This window comes from Poecilia reticulata, chromosome 11 (assembly GCF_904066995.2).
Source record: "Poecilia reticulata chromosome 11, P_reticulata-male-v2, whole genome shotgun sequence".
Taxonomy (NCBI): Eukaryota; Metazoa; Chordata; class Actinopteri; order Cyprinodontiformes; family Poeciliidae; genus Poecilia; species Poecilia reticulata.
Window position 1 is genome coordinate 2,152,100 of NC_088840.1, and position 21,994 is coordinate 2,174,093.

At 41.5% G+C, this 21,994-nt stretch overlaps 1 protein-coding gene and 1 long non-coding RNA gene across 3 annotated transcripts in view; one reads left to right on the forward strand and one right to left on the reverse strand.

Annotated features, from left to right (window-relative positions):
• Positions 1-21,994, reverse strand: part of LOC103472129 (retinoic acid receptor beta) — a 195,378-nt gene that overhangs the window by 18,580 nt on the left and 154,804 nt on the right. For both annotated transcript variants that reach the window (XM_081612782.1, XM_081612783.1), the window contains one exon: positions 3,013-3,173. In XM_081612782.1, the coding sequence (XP_081468908.1) occupies positions 3,013-3,173 (161 nt within the window). The remainder of the gene's footprint in view (positions 1-3,012; positions 3,174-21,994) is intronic.
• LOC145553788 (uncharacterized) lies at positions 10,969-12,852 on the forward strand. The gene is made up of 2 exons (XR_014089840.1): positions 10,969-11,124; positions 12,485-12,852. It is a non-coding gene; the product is annotated as an uncharacterized LOC145553788 (long non-coding RNA).

The window sequence follows — 21,994 nt, forward strand, 5'->3', positions numbered from 1 at the left end:
ACCTGATATAAAACAAAAAAACCCCAAAACTTTACATAACCCTGCACGTTTAAGTAATTTTTCCTGTCAAAATTTTTATTTCTTCTGCAAACTAAAATGGCCCCAGGAACATTCTCCCACAAGCCAGGGTTGCACTGAAACTGATTTTGTTCATCATAAATATATTACTAAAGAAGAAGCAACTGGAAAAAGCGACAAACTCATATAATGTGTAATCAGCATGTGGGGTCCAGCCCATGGAGGACGTTGGGGGCTGGAGGACAGCAACCAGTGAAGAGACTGCAGAGACAGGCAGCTGCGTACATCCGTCCCCCTGAGGCAGTTGCTGGACACTGTCACACTCAAAGGATCTACTGTTAGGCCACCACAGAGACAATGGGAGAAAGAGGGCGGCATCAGACAGTTAAGAGAGAAAAAGATCATTAAGTATGATAGGGGTTAAGTGAGAGGCACATTAGGGCTGTGTTAAATCACAGTCAACGAGCTGCAGTCGACACAACAGCACATTCCACTGATTGACGTCCAGTTTGATGGGAAGGGAGGAGGTGGAGATGCGATGTGGGTAGCAGAGTGTTTGTTTCTCAATGGACATGGTGAAGAACGTGACAGTGGCAGATATTAAAGCAACTTATCTTGTTGTGCCTTCTGGCTGAGGAGGGAAAGCACAATGGAAACAGGGTCGAGCTGAACGTAACGAGGTGTTACCGTTAGGCTTTTTTAAAATCTCCTCCAACCTTCTTCCCCCCACCCAGCAATCTCAGTCAATTACACCAGTCCCATAATTCAATAGAGGGAAACAAGGACGTTACCACGGAACCCTAATTTCATTTAAGTTCATTTCTCCAAACAAATCAGACAAGTTGCTGCATTAAAAAAAGCCTGGTAGTGTAGAAACGAACACCAAGAGGTACATCAGCAGGCTCCAGTGCACACATGCAGAAAGGGGGACGGCTGTGGAGGCAGCCGCCACCTGAGATGGATGGAGACAGCGGACACAGCGTAATGTGGCTAATATCTGCAGGCCGAGGCGTGTTCTGCGGCGGCAGCCGCCCGCTCGGCCTCCTCGTTGACGACTAATGCTTTAGTTTGTCTTTGAAAGTGCCAGGCTCGTTTTTCATCACCATCACTGTCAGCGGAGGGTTATTCATTGTGGAGCTATCTGTGCTAACCCGCCAGTGAACTCCTAAATCACCGCAGACTAGAATTTGAATATTTCACCACATAATTGGAGCTTTAACCTAATCTACGGAAAAGCCGGAGCTCCTCCTCTGTTTCTGTTGAGGAGAAGTCAAAAGCTGCATCAGGATCCAATCCCTGGAAATAATGAGGAACTCCTCGACGCCTGAGAGCAGGATAATTACCACTGATCCAGATTACAGCTTTATCGGAGGCCCGACTGTCGACTCCAATAAACAACAAACACCAGCTTATGTATCATCACTGGAAAGCAATATTTTCTCTTTTGTTTGACTATTTTCAGCCTTGGAGTTTAGCTCAATGCAGGCTGTTTACGTGGCTAAATGGAAGAAACGTCTCATGAGAGACGGATGAGGGTGGAGCAAAGAAGGGTTACAGCGATTAGGAGCTTTGTGTTTGTATTGAGAAGGGGGAAATACATGGTTATGAAGATGGAAGCTGACTGTCGCTGAGACAACGTGCAGCTGCGCTCAGCAGAGAGCTAAAAGCTGCTGACTGCCCTACTTTAGCATCACTTCCACTGCTCTGCCGTGAAACCTAGTGTCACTGACTGAATGGATCTCATCACTGTAATAAGAGACATATTATTGCTCATTAGGGCCTCTGTTGCGTTTGATTATTTTCATATAAACATGTTTAGGGTGGGGTTAGTAGGCCAACCAAACCCTAATGACTGACAGGTGTGTGAGATTTCTCACAAACTAACATCACCAAATCAGTCCCCAGACGCCCCCCATCCCATCCCATTGCAGAGCAGGGTGCCAATCATGGCTCACAGCCGTCAGCTGTAATCTATATGTAAGTCGGCTGGAAAACAAGCATATTAGACTGTCAGCTCCATCTCAATGCTGCTGCGTCTTGCATGTCAGTCAGCGGCTGCTCGCCACTTTCTCTCCAGCTATCAGCCATCTTAGAGCTCCAAACAGTTTCCTGTCAAGGCGTAACAAGGTGTTGAGGCCATTAGTTTCATGACCTCCATCTTTTTCACAGTTCTACCCAGCACAGCGCCGCCCCTCAGGGCGGATAAGGAAAGCAGATCCACACAGGGCTTTGTTGGATCTTTTCTCTATACGGTTTGCCGCTCAGAGACAATCAGACTCTGATGTGTCCGACTGATGGCATCTTTCTATAAGATCCTGGTTTCCCCTCGCTATCGGGCCTTTCCATCATTCATTGGTGGGACTCGTGTTTAGGGGGTTTCATATCAGTGGAATATAAAGCCATCTCCAGCATTGACAAGCATTTTTGACATCCAGCTTCGCTCAGTTGTACATTTATAGAAGATGGTAATAATGCAAGCTGGGTTTGATGCATCAGTCAAACTTTTCCAACTTGTCAAAAGTTGAAGAGGAGTTGAAGAGAATCTGAAGATGCTATTTTGCTACACCATTTTTTTGTCTTTTTTTTGTGTCTCAGCAAGTTCTGAGTTTAAATAAAGGTTAAATTAATGCTCCGTAGTGGGAGGAACAAACCCTGAGGTCAGGATGTTTACAGTAATATAATGATCCCTTTCACTGGCCTTCCATCACACTTGATGTCCAATCAATTCCTAATGGCAAAGAATAAAAGGTTCTGTGGAGGATTTGTCCAGACAGTGATAACTGTACAACTGGGGGCTCCAGCTGAATTAAATGGGGATTAAGAGCGAAGCGCAAGAAATTGATTATCAATATGCTGATGGCAAATTTGTCAGCCAGGATCCAAGAAGCACAATTCCATGAGTCAGATAACATACTGTAAACGAATGAAAACACCCAGGTCCCCATTGATCCAACAGTAAAGAGGAATGTGTGCCTCTTCTGGGTGAACACTCACCGTGGTGTATTTGCCAAGCTGGCAAAGGGAGGGGAAGGTTTCTTGATGGGCCTTACGGATCTTCTCGATGATGGTCTCCAGCTCCGCTGTCAGCTCATAGCTCTCTGCCAGTTCTGGCTTCGGACTTTCCTTCTTTTTCTTATTCCGGTCATTCCGAACAGCTGGAGAAGAACAAATCACATCTTTCAGGTTAATCCTGAGACTTTTATACAGACAGTGCAGCTTAGGAAGTGGAGACAGTAAAACGTCTCCTGAGAGGATCATCTCAAGGTCAAGTACATCCAATATGTGGTGTGAATAGAACTTTAGGATGTTTTCACACTTAATAGTCCAGTAGACTCGGTTCCATTGGGGACCAAAATGACAACATTTGTTACATTTTCAGCTGGTGCGGTTCGCTTTCATGCTGCACTGTGTCGAACCAACCAAATCCTTTGAAAAACCTGTTCCCCTCTCGGCTGTGGTGGAGCTGCACCAAGAACCATAAAAGGCAAAGACACTGAGCACAGTGTAGACAAAAATGGAGACAGATCGTTTTACAAGGCAGATTCCAAAACTGACATCCCTGACGCTCACTTTATATTTAAGGTGTATTGTGTCACTAATATATCAGCAATTTTGAAATATATTTGAATAATAATAATTTAAGAAATAAAAAAATCATGGGTGCGTTCACACTGCAGCCTGAAGTGACCCAATTCCATTTTTTTTTTTTGCCGTAATGCAACCTGTATCTGATCTTTTCATGACGACCTGAATAACACAAGTCAGATGTTTTTCGCATGCAACCCAGGCCACTTGGATATCCGATACGTATCTGATTCAAATGTGACCTGACGTCCAGGTCGCATCCAACTGACCGAAACATCATTGATACTCGACAAATGTCCGTATTCTGCCCAAGTGGGAAGAAAAACAACAATCATGGCGGACTATAATGAAGATTAAATTGTTAACGTCCTGGTCGGACAGCAACTTCAAAATCGTAAGCTATGTTCCACCATTAGCATAAATGTTTACTTCCCTAAACACTGAGCACGCTCTCTAATTCAAGTGCACTTGAATTCTAATTCGTCTGCATTAGAATTCAGGTCGTTTGCAGTTCACACTGTAGATCGCATACAGTTGGCATTTATTTGGAAGTGTGAATGGCCACGGGAAAACAATTGGATTTGACAAAAAAAAAATTGGAATTGAGTCACCTCAGGCTGCATTGGGAACATACGTAGCCTAAATGTAAAAAGTAACGTCATACTGCACTTACTAAAGCTCCTGTATCCTTGCCTAATGTTCAAGTGAAATAACTAAACAAGTGTGTCACCTATAATATCCATCCATCCATTTTCTTTCACCCTTGTCCCTCAGTGGGGTTGGGAGGGTTGCTGGTGCCCATCTCCAGCTGACGTTCCGGGCAAGAGGCAGGGTCACCCTGGACAGGTTGCCAGTCTGTTGCAGGGCAACACAGAGACACACAGGACAAACAACCATGCACACACACACTCACACCTAGGGGCAATTTGGAGAGGCCAATTAACCTGACAGTCATGTTTTTGGACTGTGGGAGGAAACTGGAGTACCTGGAGAAAACCCACGCATGCACAGGGAGAACATGCAAACTCCATGCAGAAAGACTGGAGCTGGGAATTGAACCCAGAACCTTCTTGCTGCAAGGCAACAGCTCTACCAACTGCGCCACTGTGCAGCCCCACCTATAATATATATACCCAAAATGATTATATATATATGACCAAGATGACCTTATGTGAAAAACATTGCTGTAAAATCCCAGATAAACATGAGCAGACTCTCTGTTGTACATGTGAGGCAGAGGGGAGCTCCATCGAAAGCTCAGGCGTGTCTGTTCAGTTCATGGACCCGGGTGCTTCATTAGATGCAGATCTTTGAAGTCAGTCACAGCAGGAGATTACCTGGTTTTGTTACTCAACACAGCATAATCATTATGCTCGGCAGCAGACTGCACTTTTGGAATCCTAACAAGGGGAGCTGGAGACAATGACTGAGCCGGGCCTTTTGTCAAGAGCTCAGCCTCCCACGGGACCTTTCTAGTCTGATGAGACAACAGTCAAATCTTATGCCCTAGTTTACAATAAAGACCCTCTGTGTTTATTGTGTATACTGGAGGAACTCAGTGTTTCAGCTGTTTTGCAGTTTTCTGGAAGTTTGCTCCGTATTTGTAGTGCATAGAAGCTGAATGCTGCTTCTCCATGTTTGGTTCTGATGCAAAGCAGAACCAGAATATCTGAGAGAACTGGAAGGTTGATAAAACAGCAGATTCTTAATGTATTGTGGCGCTAAGCCGTTCAGGGATTTATAAATTAACAACAGCATTTTAAAGTCTGTTCTCTCAGTGGAAGGATTTACATGTTTGTTTTGGTTGTATTTACCCAGAATGCCTTGCTCTATACTCTTCTTCCTGCTTTTGGAGCGGTCTAGAACTAGGTGATATGCTCTATTTTCCTGGTTTTAGTCAGAACTCCAGCAGTAGATCAGCTGCAGCTGGAGAATTGATTTTTTAATCAAACCTGTGAAGACACTGTTTACTGTTGCAGTAAAGAATATTTTCAGGATTAGGGACAAAATGTTCTTTTGCTGAGACATTAGTTCTCTAATCTTGAAAATGTTCTTTAGGTGATAGAAGGCCGACTTTGTAACCGTCTTTGTGTCTCTGAAGGTTCAGGTCAGAGTTCATCACTACACCCAGATTTCAGTCTAATCTCTACTTTCTCTCTGTAAAACTGAAGCTGAGTGTTGACTCTAAATCTTTCCTTTTTAGGTCCAAAGATAATAACTTCAATTTTCCTTCAGCTGGAGAAAGTTATGGCACATCCACACATTTATCTGTTCTAAGCATCTATTCAGTGATTGGATGGTTCAGAGTCACCTGGCGACATCATTATGTAGATAACTATCATCCGCATAGTTATGGTAGCTAATCTTATTTCCTATTATAACCTGAGCCAATGGGAGCATGTAAGAGGTGTCCTAGGGTTGAACCTTGGAACTCACATGTGACTTCTGTCCACTTTGATGAGAAGTTTCCCATTGAAACAAAGAAATCCCTGTTCTTTATGTAAGATTGGAACCAGTTGAGTCTGACCCAACCCTCCAGTCATTTCAGTAAGATGTCATGATCAACACTGAGGTCCAACAGAACCAGAACTGTGGTTCTTCCACAGTCTGTGTTCATATGCATGTCACTGAACACTTTGACCAGGGCAGTCTCAGTACTGAGACTAAATGACATTGGTAGTTGGTCATTGTTAGGAAGTGAAGCTTTTTCTATAATTCTGTTGATGAATGGAAGATTGGAGATTTGCCTGTACTTCTGTAATAGTGTCGCTTGCAGATTGTTCTTTTTCAGTAGTGACTTAATATCATTTTAAATCCAGGGGGAAAATACTTCATTAGATGGATGACTTTATTATTTGAATCACATCAGATGCAATAATGCAGTTGTGTGTACATATCAAGACATTGAAGGAGGAGGAGCTTAATTTCTTCTAAGCTTCTATGCCTTAGTAGAAGTCAATTATTTTAGTTTGATTGGACCTAGCATCGGTTCTGGATAGATGGAAATAAAACACAATTGTTTTTTTTGTTTTTTTATACCTGTGATAAATCTAATACTTAAAGATTTCTGATGTAGATCAGAGGCTCTACATCAGGCCTGGTTCTCCACTGCTTCCCTCTGCACCCTGTACATGATGTTAAAAAGCTATATATTTTCATGGCCTCTTGTTTAATGCATCATTTGAATGTATCTGCTCATGCTGCCAGTAATTTGCTTGAAGTGCAGAGGTAATTGATTTCCTCAGCTGGGGGTGAGATGTATTTACCAAGCTGCTGTCTTCCTAAATCACATCTCGTGGCTCGCCAGCTTGTGTTAACACTGTAACCCTCCAGTCAGTCACATTTTGTCGCTACTCTGTAACACCCAAACACTTCCATACACAGACAGTGAAACATTCAGATTTTTGCATTATTCTGTACTATTCGTGCTGGGCATGCATGTTGGTTTCAGGACGTCCCGCCGTAAGGACACTTTCAACATGTTACAATGTAAGAATAAAAGCATGTGTGCTTGCATGTGATCTTTATTTCAGTGAGACAGACTAAATAATCCAAGTTACATTTTCCTAGCGGTCAAAGGTAATGTGTATTTACGGTGGTAAGACAAAACCTGATAATTACCATCTTAAAACAACTACAATCCAAGAAACTACAGCAAAAGTTATCCTGTAAACATTGAAACTACATTTAGATTAGATTATTTTCATTAAAGACCACTGTAGATATTATAAAGGCTACTTTAGTTCAACTTGTTTTTCAGTTTTCCTTCATACACATTGAAAAGATTTTGTCAGACATTCCTCTTTTTCTGAAAAGAAACACTTGTTTGGTGTTCATATGCAGCAGAGTTTGTGCAGTGATTTTCTTCTGCAGTTTCAATCCCTGTACTGAATTCTCTGACTTCATTCAGTGGTAGCAGCTTTTCTCTACAGACAACACATAGACCCCCAACTCTGCTCTTCTAATCAGCACAGCCTTCCCTGAGCCCACAGTGACACCATAAACCCACATGGCAGCTGAGCTCCACGTTCAACCGTCTCATCACATGAAATAATCACAGCAAGGTACAGACTGAGAGATGTGTTCAAATCAATTAGAACTTTGGTTATCTAAGATATGTTTTAGGTAAACATGTTATTCATGTTTGTTAGAATTTTACCTTTGTATTTAAACAATTGCAAAGTGCCTTCTCTGGTTCTGGGGGGATGTCCTGCCCCCAGTAGAGGAGTTGAAGTAAATCGGGGTTTTGTTCACGAATGAGGGAAAAATGGAGCTGGAGATTGACAGGCGGATCAGTGCAGCCTCTGCAGTGAAGCTGGCGCTGTAGCAGTCTGTCATGGTGAAGAGAGAGCTGAGCCAAAAAGCAAAGCTCTTGATTTACCGGTCAATCTACGTTCCCACCCTCATCTGTGGTCAGTGGTGGAGAAAGTACTCAAAAAATGTACTTAAGTAAAAGTACAAATACACAGACAAAAATGTACTCAAGTAAAAGTAAAACTACCACATTAGCATTTGTACTTAAGTAAAAGTAAAAAAGTACTGGCTTTTAAAAACACTTAAGTATTAAAAGTAAAAGTACTCGCTGAATGGATTACCTAATCGCTAATATCATTAAGTGTACCGATCGTATTTAATTTTAATACATTAGAAATGTGCCATTTTAATGAACAATGTCACAGATAAAGCATGTTTTTATTATGTTTACTCTGTAACATAGTTTAGACTTAGATATGTGATTCTATGCATCATAATTTCAGGGATGGAAACATCTCGTCTCCTGTCCTAACATAGCATGAACTTCACTTTTCTTTTGCCACTGGTGGCTTTTATTTTGAAAGAAATCCAACAGAAAGGGGATGGAAAGAAGGTGGGTGGGAGAGGACATGGAACTAAGGAGTCACATAGCAGAATTGTAGTCAAGACGACCTACCCAAGAAGACCAAGTCAAGACCAGCACCTCGCGCTACGTGACACAAAAAATTTAGTTTTACCTATCAAAATTGCTTCTCAAATTGATCTGAAAGATCCACATTCCCATAAAACACCTAGATATTAAATACTTAAGAGCTGAAATAAATTTAATCGGTAAAGATCCATCCAGAAGAATCGGACCGTTCCTGAATGCCATATCAATGCAGACTTTGGTCACAGCGTTGTCCCATATATGCGACACCTCAGTCAACACCTTCACACAATAATTCAGCGCATGAGTGACAACTTTTTCTCATCGCAGATGCAACATCAGTCAGTACAGCTAGCTTTGCTAGCATCACGTCCACGGAGCTTACCTTTCTTTAAGCTTTCCTTCCAAGTGACCAAGGGCGTAGGAACAAGTTTATCATTGGGGGGGACACATATCGGAAACTTGAAAGATCCGTAAATAGCTTGAGCAAAAATGTCAAACAATGGTGTTATCAATGTGTTACTCTAATCTGACCCCTTGTAATCCGTAATCTAACTATTTACAATCCAATAATCAGATTAAAATTACGTATCCAAGTTAAGTATTTGTGATTATTTTTAGAAAACACATATTGTTGCTTCTTTTTCCTTGGGGAAAAAGAAGCAACAATATGTGCTTCTTTTTGGAGGGAAAAGAGATGCACATTTTCTAGCTGATGGATGAATTTTTTATTGAGTGATCAAATTACTCTTTCAAAGTAACTATGCCATCCATGGCAATAAACTAACTACACTATAAATCATATGTGTGTTGACCTGTCACAATAACAAATTTTGATTTTTGATAAACAATAATATTTTTAGACCATTTTAAGTAATAAATGTTAATGGGAAAATTATAATGCAAGAACACAATCTGAAAGATCAGTAAACTTAAAATTATAATGAACATTTAACACTGCAACTGGAAGACATCTCAAATATCCAAAATAAATAAACAAAATGACAAAAATAAAATGAATTTTGAAGTCTTTGTAAATAAAAATTTCCTTCAAAAAAAGGTTTAGCTGAGACCAAAGCACCAACCTGAAAGCTTTTATCATACAGTTTTTTGTAGAAAGAAAGAGAAATAAAAAGAGAAGTGATAAATCATGCCAATGGAAATTATTGAATTTGTTTTAATTAATCATGAGCACGTAGCTCGGTTCATTGTGCGCGTTGAAGGGGACACGCAGCGGCACGAGCTAACGCCGCCGCATGCGCAGCGTCTCGCAGCGCCTCGTGCATCTCTGGATCTTTGCAACTCGGTGCGGATCACGCGCGCCGCTCTCCCAGGCTAATCTGTTGCTAAGAGATGAGTGTGTTTTCTGGTAACCAAGTTCCACAAAGTTCCATAAAGTAAACGTCTGAGAGATAGCAGAAGAAATCCTATGTTTTTTGAACAATAACAATTTTTTGTCGCTAATCTGTTGCTAAGAGATGAGTATGTTTACTGGTAACCAAGAGCCACGAAGTGAACTTCAGATATTTATTTAGCGTAATTTGCCAAAGGTAAATGTCTTGTATCTAATCAGGTAAGCGTTATTTCAAAAGAGCTTTTGTTTTATAAACTACTTGTTGTTCATTTGGTTTTAAGAGATAAACGGGGGTTTTTCTGGTAATGAACTGCCACGAAGTATAAATCGAGATTTTTACTTTTGTGTTGAATGTCTGTTTAATATAGCCTATTTGCCATTAATGACAAAAAATTACTTTTCTGCAAAATTGACCAACTGCACAATGCTTGTTAGTGTAAAATAAGTGGTATTTCAAAAGAGCGGGAGAAACATTTTTATCAATAAGCATTTTTTTTCCAAGCTGTTAATCTGTTGCTAAGAGATGATCGCGTTTTCTGGTAACCAAGTTCCACAAAGTTCCATAAAGTAAACGTCTGAGAGATAGCAGAAGAAATCCTATGTTTTTTGAACAATAACAATTTTTTGTCGCTAATCTGTTGCTTAGAGATGAGTATGTTTACTGGTAACCAAGAGCCACGAAGTGAACTTCAGATATTTATTTAGCGTAATTTGCCAACGGTAAATGTCTTGTATCTAATCAGGTAAGCGTTATTTCAAAAGAGCTTTTGTTTTATAAACTACTTGTTATTAATTTGGTTTTAAGAGATAAACGGGGGTTTTCTGGTAATGAACTGCCACGAAGTATAAATCGAGATTTTTACTTTTGTGTTGAATGTGTGTTTAATATAGCCTATTTGCCATTAATGACAAAAAAAAATTACTTTTCTGCAAAATTGACCAACTGCACAATTCTTGTTAGTGTAAAATAAGTGGTATTTCAAAAGAGCGGGAGAAACATTATATTTTTTTATCAATAAGAATTTTTTGTTGCTACGCTGTTAATCTGTTGCTAAGAGATGATCGCGTTTTCTGGTAACCAAGTTCCATAAAGTAAACGTCTGAGAGCAGAAGAAATCCTATGTTTTTTGAACAATAACAATTTTGTGTCGCTAATCTGTTGCTTAGAGATCAGTGTGTTTACTGGTAACCAAGTGCCACGAAGTGAACTTCAGATATTTATTTAGCGTAATTTGCCAACGGTAAATGTCTTGTATCTAATCAGGTAAGCGTTATTTCAAAAGAGCTTTTGTTTTATAAACTACTTGTTATTCATTTGGTTTTAAGAGATAAACGGGGGTTTTTCTGGTAACGAACTGCCACGAAGTATAAATCGAGATTTTTACTTTTGTGTTGAATGTCTGTTTAATATAGCCTATTTGCCATTAATGATAAAAAATTACTTTTCTGCAAAATTGACCAACTGCACAATGCTTGTTAGTGTAAAATAAGTGGTATTTCAAAAGAGCGGGAGAAACATTATACATTTTTATCAATAAGAATTTTTTGTTGCTACGGTGTTAATCTGTTGCTAAGAGATGAGTGTGTTTACTGGTAACCAAGTGCCACGAAGTGAACAAAAAGCAGAGCACAAACATTTCTAATGTAACTATTGCCCACATTAAAAGTAGGCTTTTTCCTAAAATAAGCTTTTTAGCTATTTTGTTTATTTATTAACCATGTTTAGCACACTGAATGGAGGAAGTCAATGTAAGACAACATGCTAGTTATAGCCCACATGCCACTGGCTGCATTTAGGCTAATATTACCATTATTCGATCTTGATATTGCATAATGTTTTGTGATACCAAGTATAGGCTACAGAACAAAAACAGAAATATTTACAAAAAGAGATGTTTAAGCAGAATCATTGCAAAGGCAAAAATGAGAAAAAAAAAACACAATTTATCTTAAACTCCTAGAACTGGCTTTAATTCTTGAGTTAAAGGAATTCTATTAAAAAACAGAAACACCTGCTTTACAAGCAGACTTAAAATGTTCCTTTCTGTGAGCATCCAATGTATCATCTGATATTGTTCGGACAGGTTCAGATCTGATATCACTTGCCTTGTTAAATTTCCTGTTCCTAAGTTCTCTGACAAGGCCCAAAAATTTGATAAAGAGTCAGATTTCTAAGTTTTAAAATGTTATCAGAAAGGTAGAAAGTTTGCAAATTATTTTCCTTACACTTTACAGTTATGCAGCACTTTGTGTTGATCTGAAGTAATCATCTTTGTTGTAAAATATCTTGGAATTTGTGGCTGCAGCATTGCAAATGCTAGAAATAGTTATGGGATGTAAGCACTTCTGCACATCATGGTGCTTGTTAGAGAGCCCTAAATATTGTATGTTTATGTTATTTCCCTCAGTTACTCAACATATACTGTTACAGAAACTCACAGTTTCAGTGTTGGGGTCACATTGTATTTGGGAAACGTTTGATAGTTGTGCACATAAGAAAAAAATAATGTAGTTTACTGCTAGGTGAAACGCTAGTTAAAATCAAACCTACTTAAGAGATACTCAGGCAATGTGTATATATATTTATTCATATTTATATAAATTCCCTTCTCACCCTTCCGCAGGTGGACTCTTTCATCCACTGAGTGCGGGTCGTCTACCAGAAGCCTGGGAGCTTGAGGGTTCTGCGCAGTATCTTGGCTGTGCCTAGAACTTGACATTTCTGGACTGAGATGTCTGATGCTGTTCCTGGGATCTGTTTTAGCCACTGTTCCAGTTTGGGGGTGACTGCCCCGAGGGCCCCGATGACCACAGGCACTACCACAGGTCCCTGCGCTCCTCGGCCCTGTAGACGCAGGGTGAATCCTAGCAACCTGCGGCCTCTTTGCCGGGAGCACCGGATGCCACCTGATGGTGTAGACCCGCCGATTTCTGCCAGGATCAGTTTGGTAAATGCCAGGTCGCTGACAAATAAAACTTTCGTCATTAGGGATTTCTTTTCCTCTTATTGATTGGATGTTTTATCAACAGAATCATGGACAAGTGGTTTGGTGACTCCAGCATTTTTAATGAACTTGTACCGCGGTACTGCGGCTATTTTAATGCTCCAAGGATGTTGGGGTCCGGTGGAGGTATAGTGACTGTTATAAGCAGTTTTACTTGTAAACAGTTGCCTCTGGCCTCGTTTAGTAGCTTTGAGATCAGCCTATTTGAACTCGGCAGCTCTCACCCTGTGCTATGTGCAGCGGTCTATCGGCCACCGAAGTACAACAAAAACTTTATAAATGACTTTTCTGATTTCCTGGCTGATATTATGCCAAGGTATGACCGAGTTCTCATTGTTGGTGATTTTAATATTCTTGTCTGTCGTCCTACTTCACCTATGGCTCAGTCATTTCTTAATGTTACCGATTCTTTTAATTTTGTGTAGTCTGACTGGTGCTATCCATGAGCATGGTCACAGTCTTGATCTGGTTTTATCTTATGGTCTACCAGTTTGTAATTTAGTGATTGGTGACTCATTATTTTCAGACCATATGCCTGTTTTATTTGAGATAACGCTGTCCTGTGCTGAAGCTGCATGCGCATCAGCTCAGTTCTATCGTGTTCTTAACCCTTCTACTGCTGGTCAGTTTTCTTCTGTTTTTAATCAATTTATTGATGTATAAAGTGATTCATAAATAAAGTTGGTGTGGGATGGTATGGTACTGTGGTCTTCACCTTCCAGGTCTTTTCCAGTTCCTCTCTGAGGCCCTGGTATTTCTGCAGTTTCTCTTGCTCCTTTTTCCTGATGTTGTAGTCACTTGGTATTGCTACATCCACCACAACGGCTTTCCTCTGTTGTTTATCCACCACCACAATGTCCGGTTGGTTCATCATTACCATTTTGTCTGTCTGGATCTGGAAGTCCCACAGGATCTTAGCTCAGTTATTCTCCATCACCTTTGGGGGTGTTCCCCACTTTGATCTTCCAGTCCATATTCTGCAGATGTTCCTGTACACTATGCCCGCCACTTGGTTATGTCATTCCATGTACGCTTTCCCTGCCAGCATCTTGCACCCTGCTATTATGTGCTGGACTGTCTCAGGGGCCTCCTTGCACAACCTACACCTTGGGTCTTGTCTGGTGTGGTAGATCTGAGCCTCTATTGCTCTGGTGTTTAGGGCCTGTTCCTGTGCAGCCAGGATGAGAGCCTCTGTGTTGTCCTGGAGTCCAGCTTTCTCCAGCCATTGGTAGGATTTCCTGATGTCAGCCACTTCAGTTATTTGTCGGTGGTACATCCCATGTAGGGGCTTGTCCTCCCATCATGGTACCTCCAGCACCTCATCCTGTGTTCCCCATTGTCTGAGACATTTATTGAGCACATTGCCTGTTGAGATCTTGTCCTTGGTGTATTTATGGATCTTGGATGTTTCATCCTGGACAGTGGCTCTCACACTCACTAGTCCTCTGCCTCTTTCCTTGTGGCTAGTCTCAGGGTGCTGGATTTGGGGTGGGACCCTCCATGCATGGTTAGTAGGTTCTGAGTCTTAACATCCGTGGTGTTCATCTCCTCCTTTGGCCAGCTAATTATTTATTTATGTATTTATTTTTATTTATAACAGACTTAAAAGACAATCAAGAAAGAAAAAAATCAAATAAAATAGAATGAAACAGACTAGAGAAATAAGAGGTAAAACAAATTATGCCCAAGTGACATGCACATTTTATATTTTCTGTTTGAAAAGGAGCAGAAGATGTAATATCTTATAATGTCCTGCCCCTTTCATACTTATCAATTTATAATCAATTAACTGTCAAAACATCAAAACGAGACAACTTGTTTCCATTTTACATGACATTTAAAGATGTCTCATTATTTAAAAAGTATTTATATCATCAATAGTATTTACAGACTTTAAAACAGTCATCTTATAGAACATTTTGCAATAAGCTCCTTTTTAATCAGTTTTTTAAGCTGGTTTATATTTCTACTTTTTTGAACTCATCATTCAATCCATTCTATACATCTACTCCACGCACCGATAAACAAAAACTCTGCATGGTTGTTCTAATACATTGTTTTTTAAAATGTCCATCACCTCTTAAATTATAACTTCCCTCTCTGTCACAAAACATTTTCTGTATATTGGGTGGAAGTTGCTGATTTCTGACCTTAAACATGAATTGTACAGTTTTAATATTTCAGTATTCTGGGACCTTGTTGCTCTGCTTGGGTTCCCCAAGGTTCAGTTTTGGGCCCACTCCTCTTTTTACTGTACATACACCCAATATGTTTTATTTTAAATCGCCACAGTAAAGGATTCCAAAAAGGTTTGGTTCCCTCAATTAAGAAAACTCAAGGAATCACCTGCCTTATTTACCTTCCTTGTTCCAGAATGCTGGATTTGGGGTGGAGCCCTCCATGCATGGTTAGTAGTTTCAGAGTCTTAACATCCGTGGTGTTTATCTCCTCCTTTGGCCAACTAGCTATTCCTGCAGGGTATCTGATTACTGGTAAGGCGTAGCTGTTTATTGCACTGATCTTGTTCTTGCCATTGAGCTGACTTCTCAGGACTTGCCTTATTCGTTGGAGGTATTTGGCTGTGGCTCCTTTCCTTGTGACCTCATCGAGGTTGCCATTTGCTTGTGGTATTCCCAGGTACTTGTAACTGTCCTCAATGTCTGCTATTGTTCCTTCTGGGAGTGAGACCCCTTCTGTGTGGACGACCTTCCCTCCATCCGACCACACTTCTCTAGTCCGAATAACATCCCAATGTCAGTGCTGTAGATCCTGGTGGTGTATTAGTGAGTCGATGTCTCGCTCGCTCTTGGCGTACAGCTTAATGTCATCCATGTAGAGGAGGGTTAGGGTAACATTAATGGTGGCCCCATTCTTGAGTCGGTATCCGTAGCTAGTCTTGTTGGTGATTTGGCTGAGGGGGTTCAGATGTAGAACAGCAGTGGACACTTGTGCAAGTGGTTTGCAGTTTGCATTATATATAAATAAAAAAATAAAATAACAAAACTGCATCTGCAAACCAATTGTGCAAGTGGTTTGCAGTATATATTTAAAAAAATAAAATAAAATAAATAAATAAAAAACTGCCCTGAGACAGACTGGCGACCTGTCCAGGGTGTACTCCGCCTCTCGCTAGGAACGTTAGCTGGAGATAGGCACCAGCAACCCTCCCAACCCCACAAAGGGACAAGGGTGTAAAGAAAATGGATGGATGGATGGAATAAATAAAAAACTGCCCTGCGACAGACTGGCGACCTGTCCAGGGTGTATCCCGCCTCTCGCCCAGAACTTTAGCTGGAGATAGGCACCAGCACCCCTTCCCAATCCCACTAAGGGACAAGGGTGTAAGAAAATTGATGGATGGATAAAAAACTGCAACTGAAAACCAATTGTGCAGTTTGCAGTATATATATTAAAAAATAAATAAATAAAAAAACCTGCAACTGCAAACCACTTGCACAAGTGTTAATCAAATGGGGCAGAAATCAAAAACTCTGGAAAGAATCATAATTCTTTCCAGGAAACTCTCTGCCCCCACTGCTGTTCTGCATAGGTCTGAATCCCCTCAGCCAAATCATCAACGTGAGCCATCCCGTCCTTCCAAACAGACTCCAGGATGGTGGCTCATGGGATCCTCCCAGTCAGAGCCGTCATGCACTCCCGCGACATCTGCCCCCGACCCGGAGTCGGTTAGGCACCTTCTGTGGGAGTGTAGCGCTGCTGTGGACCTGTGGGCAAAGACCGGCTCCTTGCAATTCCCATACTTGCCAGTAAGGGAAGTCCTCGACACGCAGCTAGTGCTGCATTGGGTGAGCCACCGGAAAACATAAAAAAGGGCCTCATGGAGATGTGGCTCACCCTAGCCACCATATGGACCTCCAGAAACCTGCTGGTAAGCAGGCGCAGGCAGATGCCCACCCACGTTTCTGTGATCCGAATGGTGGCAAAAAAAGAGAGAAAAACATACAGAGCTACAGGTGGCGCGCCTGTAGCTCAAGGACACAGGCACAAAGAAGAATCGCCTGCGCCTCTTTGGACGAAGGAGCAGGCGCTCCACGGACAGAGGTCCCAGCAGCAGCGGCTGCCTGGCTCTCCGGGTGAGGCAGGTGGGAAGGAGCAATGAGGGAGGAAAGCCCCTCTGAGCACCATCGCTGTTTGGAAAAACGGGATGGCTCCAAACTTCAACCAGACTGGCCACGGATACCGACTCAAGAATGCAGCCACCAAAAGTCTCCTCCTCTACATGGATGGCATCAAGCTGTACGCCAAGAGCGAGCGAGACATCGACTCACTGATCCGCACCACCAGGACCTACAGCACTGACATTGGGATGTCATTCGGACTAGAGAACTGTGGCGGATGGAGGGAACGTCATCCACACAGAAGGGGTCTCACTCCCAGAAGGAACAATAGCAGACATTGAGGACAGTTACAAGTACCTTGGAATACCACAAGCAAATGGCAACCTCGATGAGGTCACAAGGAAAGGAGCCACAGCCAAATATGAGGGGGTACCCAAAAGTTTCCAGAATGACGCTGCTGCACGCGCAGTTTTCGTAGTACACGATTCTGCCTCTAGGTTAGCGGTTCTCAACGTGGGCGGTACCGCCCCCTAGGGGGCGTTCAGAGGACGGCAGGGGGCGCTGGCGGACATTTTTTCAAAAGTGGGGCACTGGGATGCCTTTGGGGGGCGTTTAGTCGAAGGTAAACTTTACACCTTAAATGCACAACAATGCCAGTTTAGACTTTGAGCAACTTGGTAAAACTGTATTGTGTAACATTAAACCATGCTTGGCTGCAGCTGTATTGATGGCAGCTCTTCTTCTATTCAGTGTTTGTTAGCTTCTGTTAGCTTCTTGGCGCAGCTCCGTTCTTCTTCTACTGGTAGCTAAAATCACGATACTCTCGCTGGGTATCCCTCTGAAAAATGAACCCATTTAAATAAAGAAATCAAGAAATCCCTCCATGGGTGATACCACGATAGAGGGCGTTCATTTTATAGCCTTAACACCGGTGCTGTAAGTGGTCCGGTATGAAACTGGTGTGATAGAACAACACAGCACTTTTAAATTTCAATAATCAGAATGCAGTATAGCCTATATGTGCTGCATCGCTTTTCCCCATCGATACGCTTCCCGACCGCCGAGCACCTTGGGGGCTTAAAAAAAAGACGTGCACATTGCGCAAAACTCTGAAACAGGAGAAGCGGGACATAAAACGGAGCGACGAACTAGATGTGAATTATGGCATAAAAACAGAGAATCCGACACTGAACATTGAAAAAAATCAACACATGATGTGAAACATGACGATTAGACGGCGCAGCAGGTGATGAGTGAAAATTACTGACGGTGAGCGTCAATAAATGATCAAATAAATCTAGCAACAGGAAATAAACTAAAGTGGACATAGCAATAAACCAAGAGAGGACAATACTAATCAAAGGAAACTAAATGGAAATGAATGAAGAACAAAATGCAAGAATAAACTAAGAAACTAAAGTAAATACAGAGGAATAAACTGGTATGGCAAGACCTTTTGAGCAATAATTAATACAGAGGACTGTATGGCAAGAATAAACAGACACTATTTCCAGATAAAGGTAAAATATTGTTGAAATGTCATGGGTTTGTTGAGACCATATCTAGTACTGAGAATAAATATATCTTACAGACCATAACAGTAAAGAACTTATCACTTATTTATGTTTTTAATTAGCTTTGATATATTTATTTCTTCAATATTAATTTTCATGTCAGTGTCATGAGGTTGAGACTCCATGACACTTTCAATTTGACTCATTAGGATTTGATTAAGGATTTGTTTCTGTCTCATATTTGTATGGCATTAAAAGGACCTGGAACTTTTGTTTCTCCACTGAAAGCTCTGGTTTGCACAGTAAATGCCATGTGGGTGAAGTTTTATGGATGATACTCTGATGTCCCATTCTCCTGAAGGCAGCACCACCAGAAACTGACAAACACTGATGTAGTTACAGTTCTATCCATGTTTTAATGTTGCAGAGCTCAGTCGTTTTGCAAATAGTTCAAAGTTTAAACTGGCATTGCTGTACATCTTTTATCTGGTCATTTTGTGCAAGATTTAACAACTAGAAAACGGCACAAAATAAGATTTTTTTCCACTCTGATTGGCTGCTGTTAGGCCTACAAATTTTAACTTGAATGTTCATTGCATTTTTCTAGACGCCTGTGAAAATAATTTCTATTCCCATGACTTTTTTTGTTCTCTGGGAAATTATTTTTGATGATAAATACAAAAACAAGCATAAAAATCAAAACATCTACAATAGTGATAGTAATATTAATAATAAAATAATAGTCAGTGCAAAGTAGCCTGCAAATTCTTTGGTGGGGGGCGGTGAGGGACCTGGATAAGGGCTAGAGGGGCGCTGGCTTGAAAAATGTTGAGAAACACTGCTATTTGTTCCACCACGCCTCCTCAATCAGTGTGCCAAGCGGCGTTGATGTGGAAGGTTTCATCTACCCGCAGTGAATTTTGTTGTAAGAGCTGTTTTGTCCAGCCGTCGTTTTTCTTCATGGAGAAGTTTGCGTGGCTGAAGCTTTGCTTCCTGCTCAGGAAAAAAGCATCGGAAACCGTTCAAATGTTAAAGACCGCTTACAAGGATGACGCTATGTGTCAAGCTCAAGTTTACTCATGTTCACCCGCTTTAAAAATGGTGAATTGTCAATTGATGATCAACCGCTTTTTTCCGGAGCAGGAAGCAAAGCTTCAGCCGTGTGCTGCTCATAGAACTTCTCCTTGAAGAAAAACGACTGCTGGACAAAACAGCTCTTACAAGAAAATTCACTGCGGGTAGATGAAACCTTCCACATCAACGCTGCTTGGCACACTGATTGAGAAGGCGTGGTTGAACAAATACCTAGCAGCAGAATCGTGTACTACAAAAACTGCGCGTGCAGCAGCGTCATTCTGGAAACTTTTGGGCACCCCCTCGTACCTCCAATAAATAAGGCAAGTCCTGAGAAGCCAGCTTAATGGCAAGAACAAGATCCGTACGATAAACAGCTACTCACCAGAGTAGGGCTGTTCTAAACGGTTATTTTAGTAATCGAGTAATCTATAGATTTTTCTTACGATTAATCGAGTAATCAGATAAAAACAATTATGAAATAAAATATTGGTAAATCTTCCATAACACCAGTGTTACTATCGGATATCAACATCAGTCTATTTTTTCCACATTTGTGCTTCCCTACCAGTTACTGTTTTGTAGACCGGGGGAGCAATACGGGATATTTACGGCTCCTCCGTTCAGAAACTCATGTACCAACCATGTTCCGCCTCCCGTTTGTTCAGACCGGGATGATAAAAGTTTATTGTGCGGTTCGTCCGTAAAGCTGCTTATTACCCTGTAAGCATCAACCCTCAGCCGCCCGCCGTGTTCCGCTCGCCTGTATAAATCCTCCTCAGCTTCTTCCCGCCGTTCAACCAGCAGCTCCGGAGCAGAAAGGCTGCCGAACTCCCGGCATCATTTTAAGGATGTTTATTGGTCCCACAAAAACGATGAAAACCCGGAATTATCACCAATCAGTAAAATCCCTGCGGGCCGAACTTGAAGATTGGACGTTATGCCGCTAACACGTAGCTTCCGTCAACAACTCAGAGCTTCGCGCAACGCAAATAATGTTCCGGCTGAAACACGGTGCGCTAAATGATAAAACATAAATTAACGAAGCTTCGAGGCAGGTCAATTTTCCTCGAGGAATTTTAATAATCGAGGTACTCGAATCACTCGAGGAATCGTTTCAGCCCTACACCAGAGTAATCAGAGACCCTGCAGGAATAATCAGCTGGCCAAAGGAGGAGATGAAGACCACCGATGTTAAGACACTCGGAAACTACTGACCATGCATGGAGGGCTCCACCCCAAATCTAGCATTCTGACTAAACACGAGTCGTAGGGAAGGTAAATAAGGCAGGTGATTCCTTGAGTTTTCTAAATTGAGGGAACCAAACCTTTTTGGAATCCTAAAGACCTTTATTGGAAATAACAAACTGTTCCACAAACAGGAGCCATAATACTGGATGGATAATAAATGACTAAAACTATATGATCACGTAAAAGGTTAAAATAAGATTCATAAATATATATGCATAGAAAACAACAAGAAAAATTACAAAACAAACCCTAATTGATTTCTATTTGCTTTTTCTCTTTCTCTCTGTCTGAGCCTCGCGCGGTGCATCTGACCTCTGACCTCAACTCTTCCCATCTGTCCTCCCATGGACCAGATGATGTCCCTCCTACAAAACCAGCCGATGAAAATGATCGAGAAGATCTGGAGGATCAAGAAGACAGAAAAGACCTCCATCACCTCCAGGGGACAACTGCCAGTCTCCTGTTGAGCATTTGGACTGAAAACTGTGAGACTGAGCTTTAACAACCTCCACTGGTCTGCTGTCCAGTATCAGCGTAGAGGAAGAAAAGCTAAACATGCTTCAGAGCTGTGAGAGAAGACGACTCTGAACTATTGACGCTCGTTTCATCTGTGGACAACATGGACATTTTCTGAGGGACGATCTGGACAACCCAAAGATCCAACACCAGAACCAGTTGGACTGACAGGAAGCCAGAGAAGAGAGACGGGGGAGGATTCGGCTGCAGCAACGCTGAGACCGAGTGGAGGAGAGGGGCGAGAAGGAAGGAACAACATGAATCCACATCAACCACTATGAAGGACAACCTGTCTGTACTGTCCATCTAGATCACGACTTTAAATCTGAAACAACAGAGCAACAGAGTGAGCAGCAAAACTTCACTCTACCAAGTATCAAGTACTTCAACTTTTGACACCAAAGAGGACAATGTCCAGAGCAACAGCTAGTTTAGATGTTTCTGAAAGTCTCTCCACTTACAGAACTATTGCTGGTCCACTGTCGAGTGACCGAAGCAGAGAGTGAAGATTTATACTTTTATGACAGGAGGTAACAAACCCTCCTGAGCAGGCGATCAGTGTTCCTGCTTCTACGCTTTACCTACTTTCCAGATGGAAAATCTGCGCTTTCTTGTTGGGTTTTGAACGGACATTTATCTATACCTTCACTGCACTAATGTAATTTTTTTTGTTTTGTTGGGTTTTCTAGAAAACA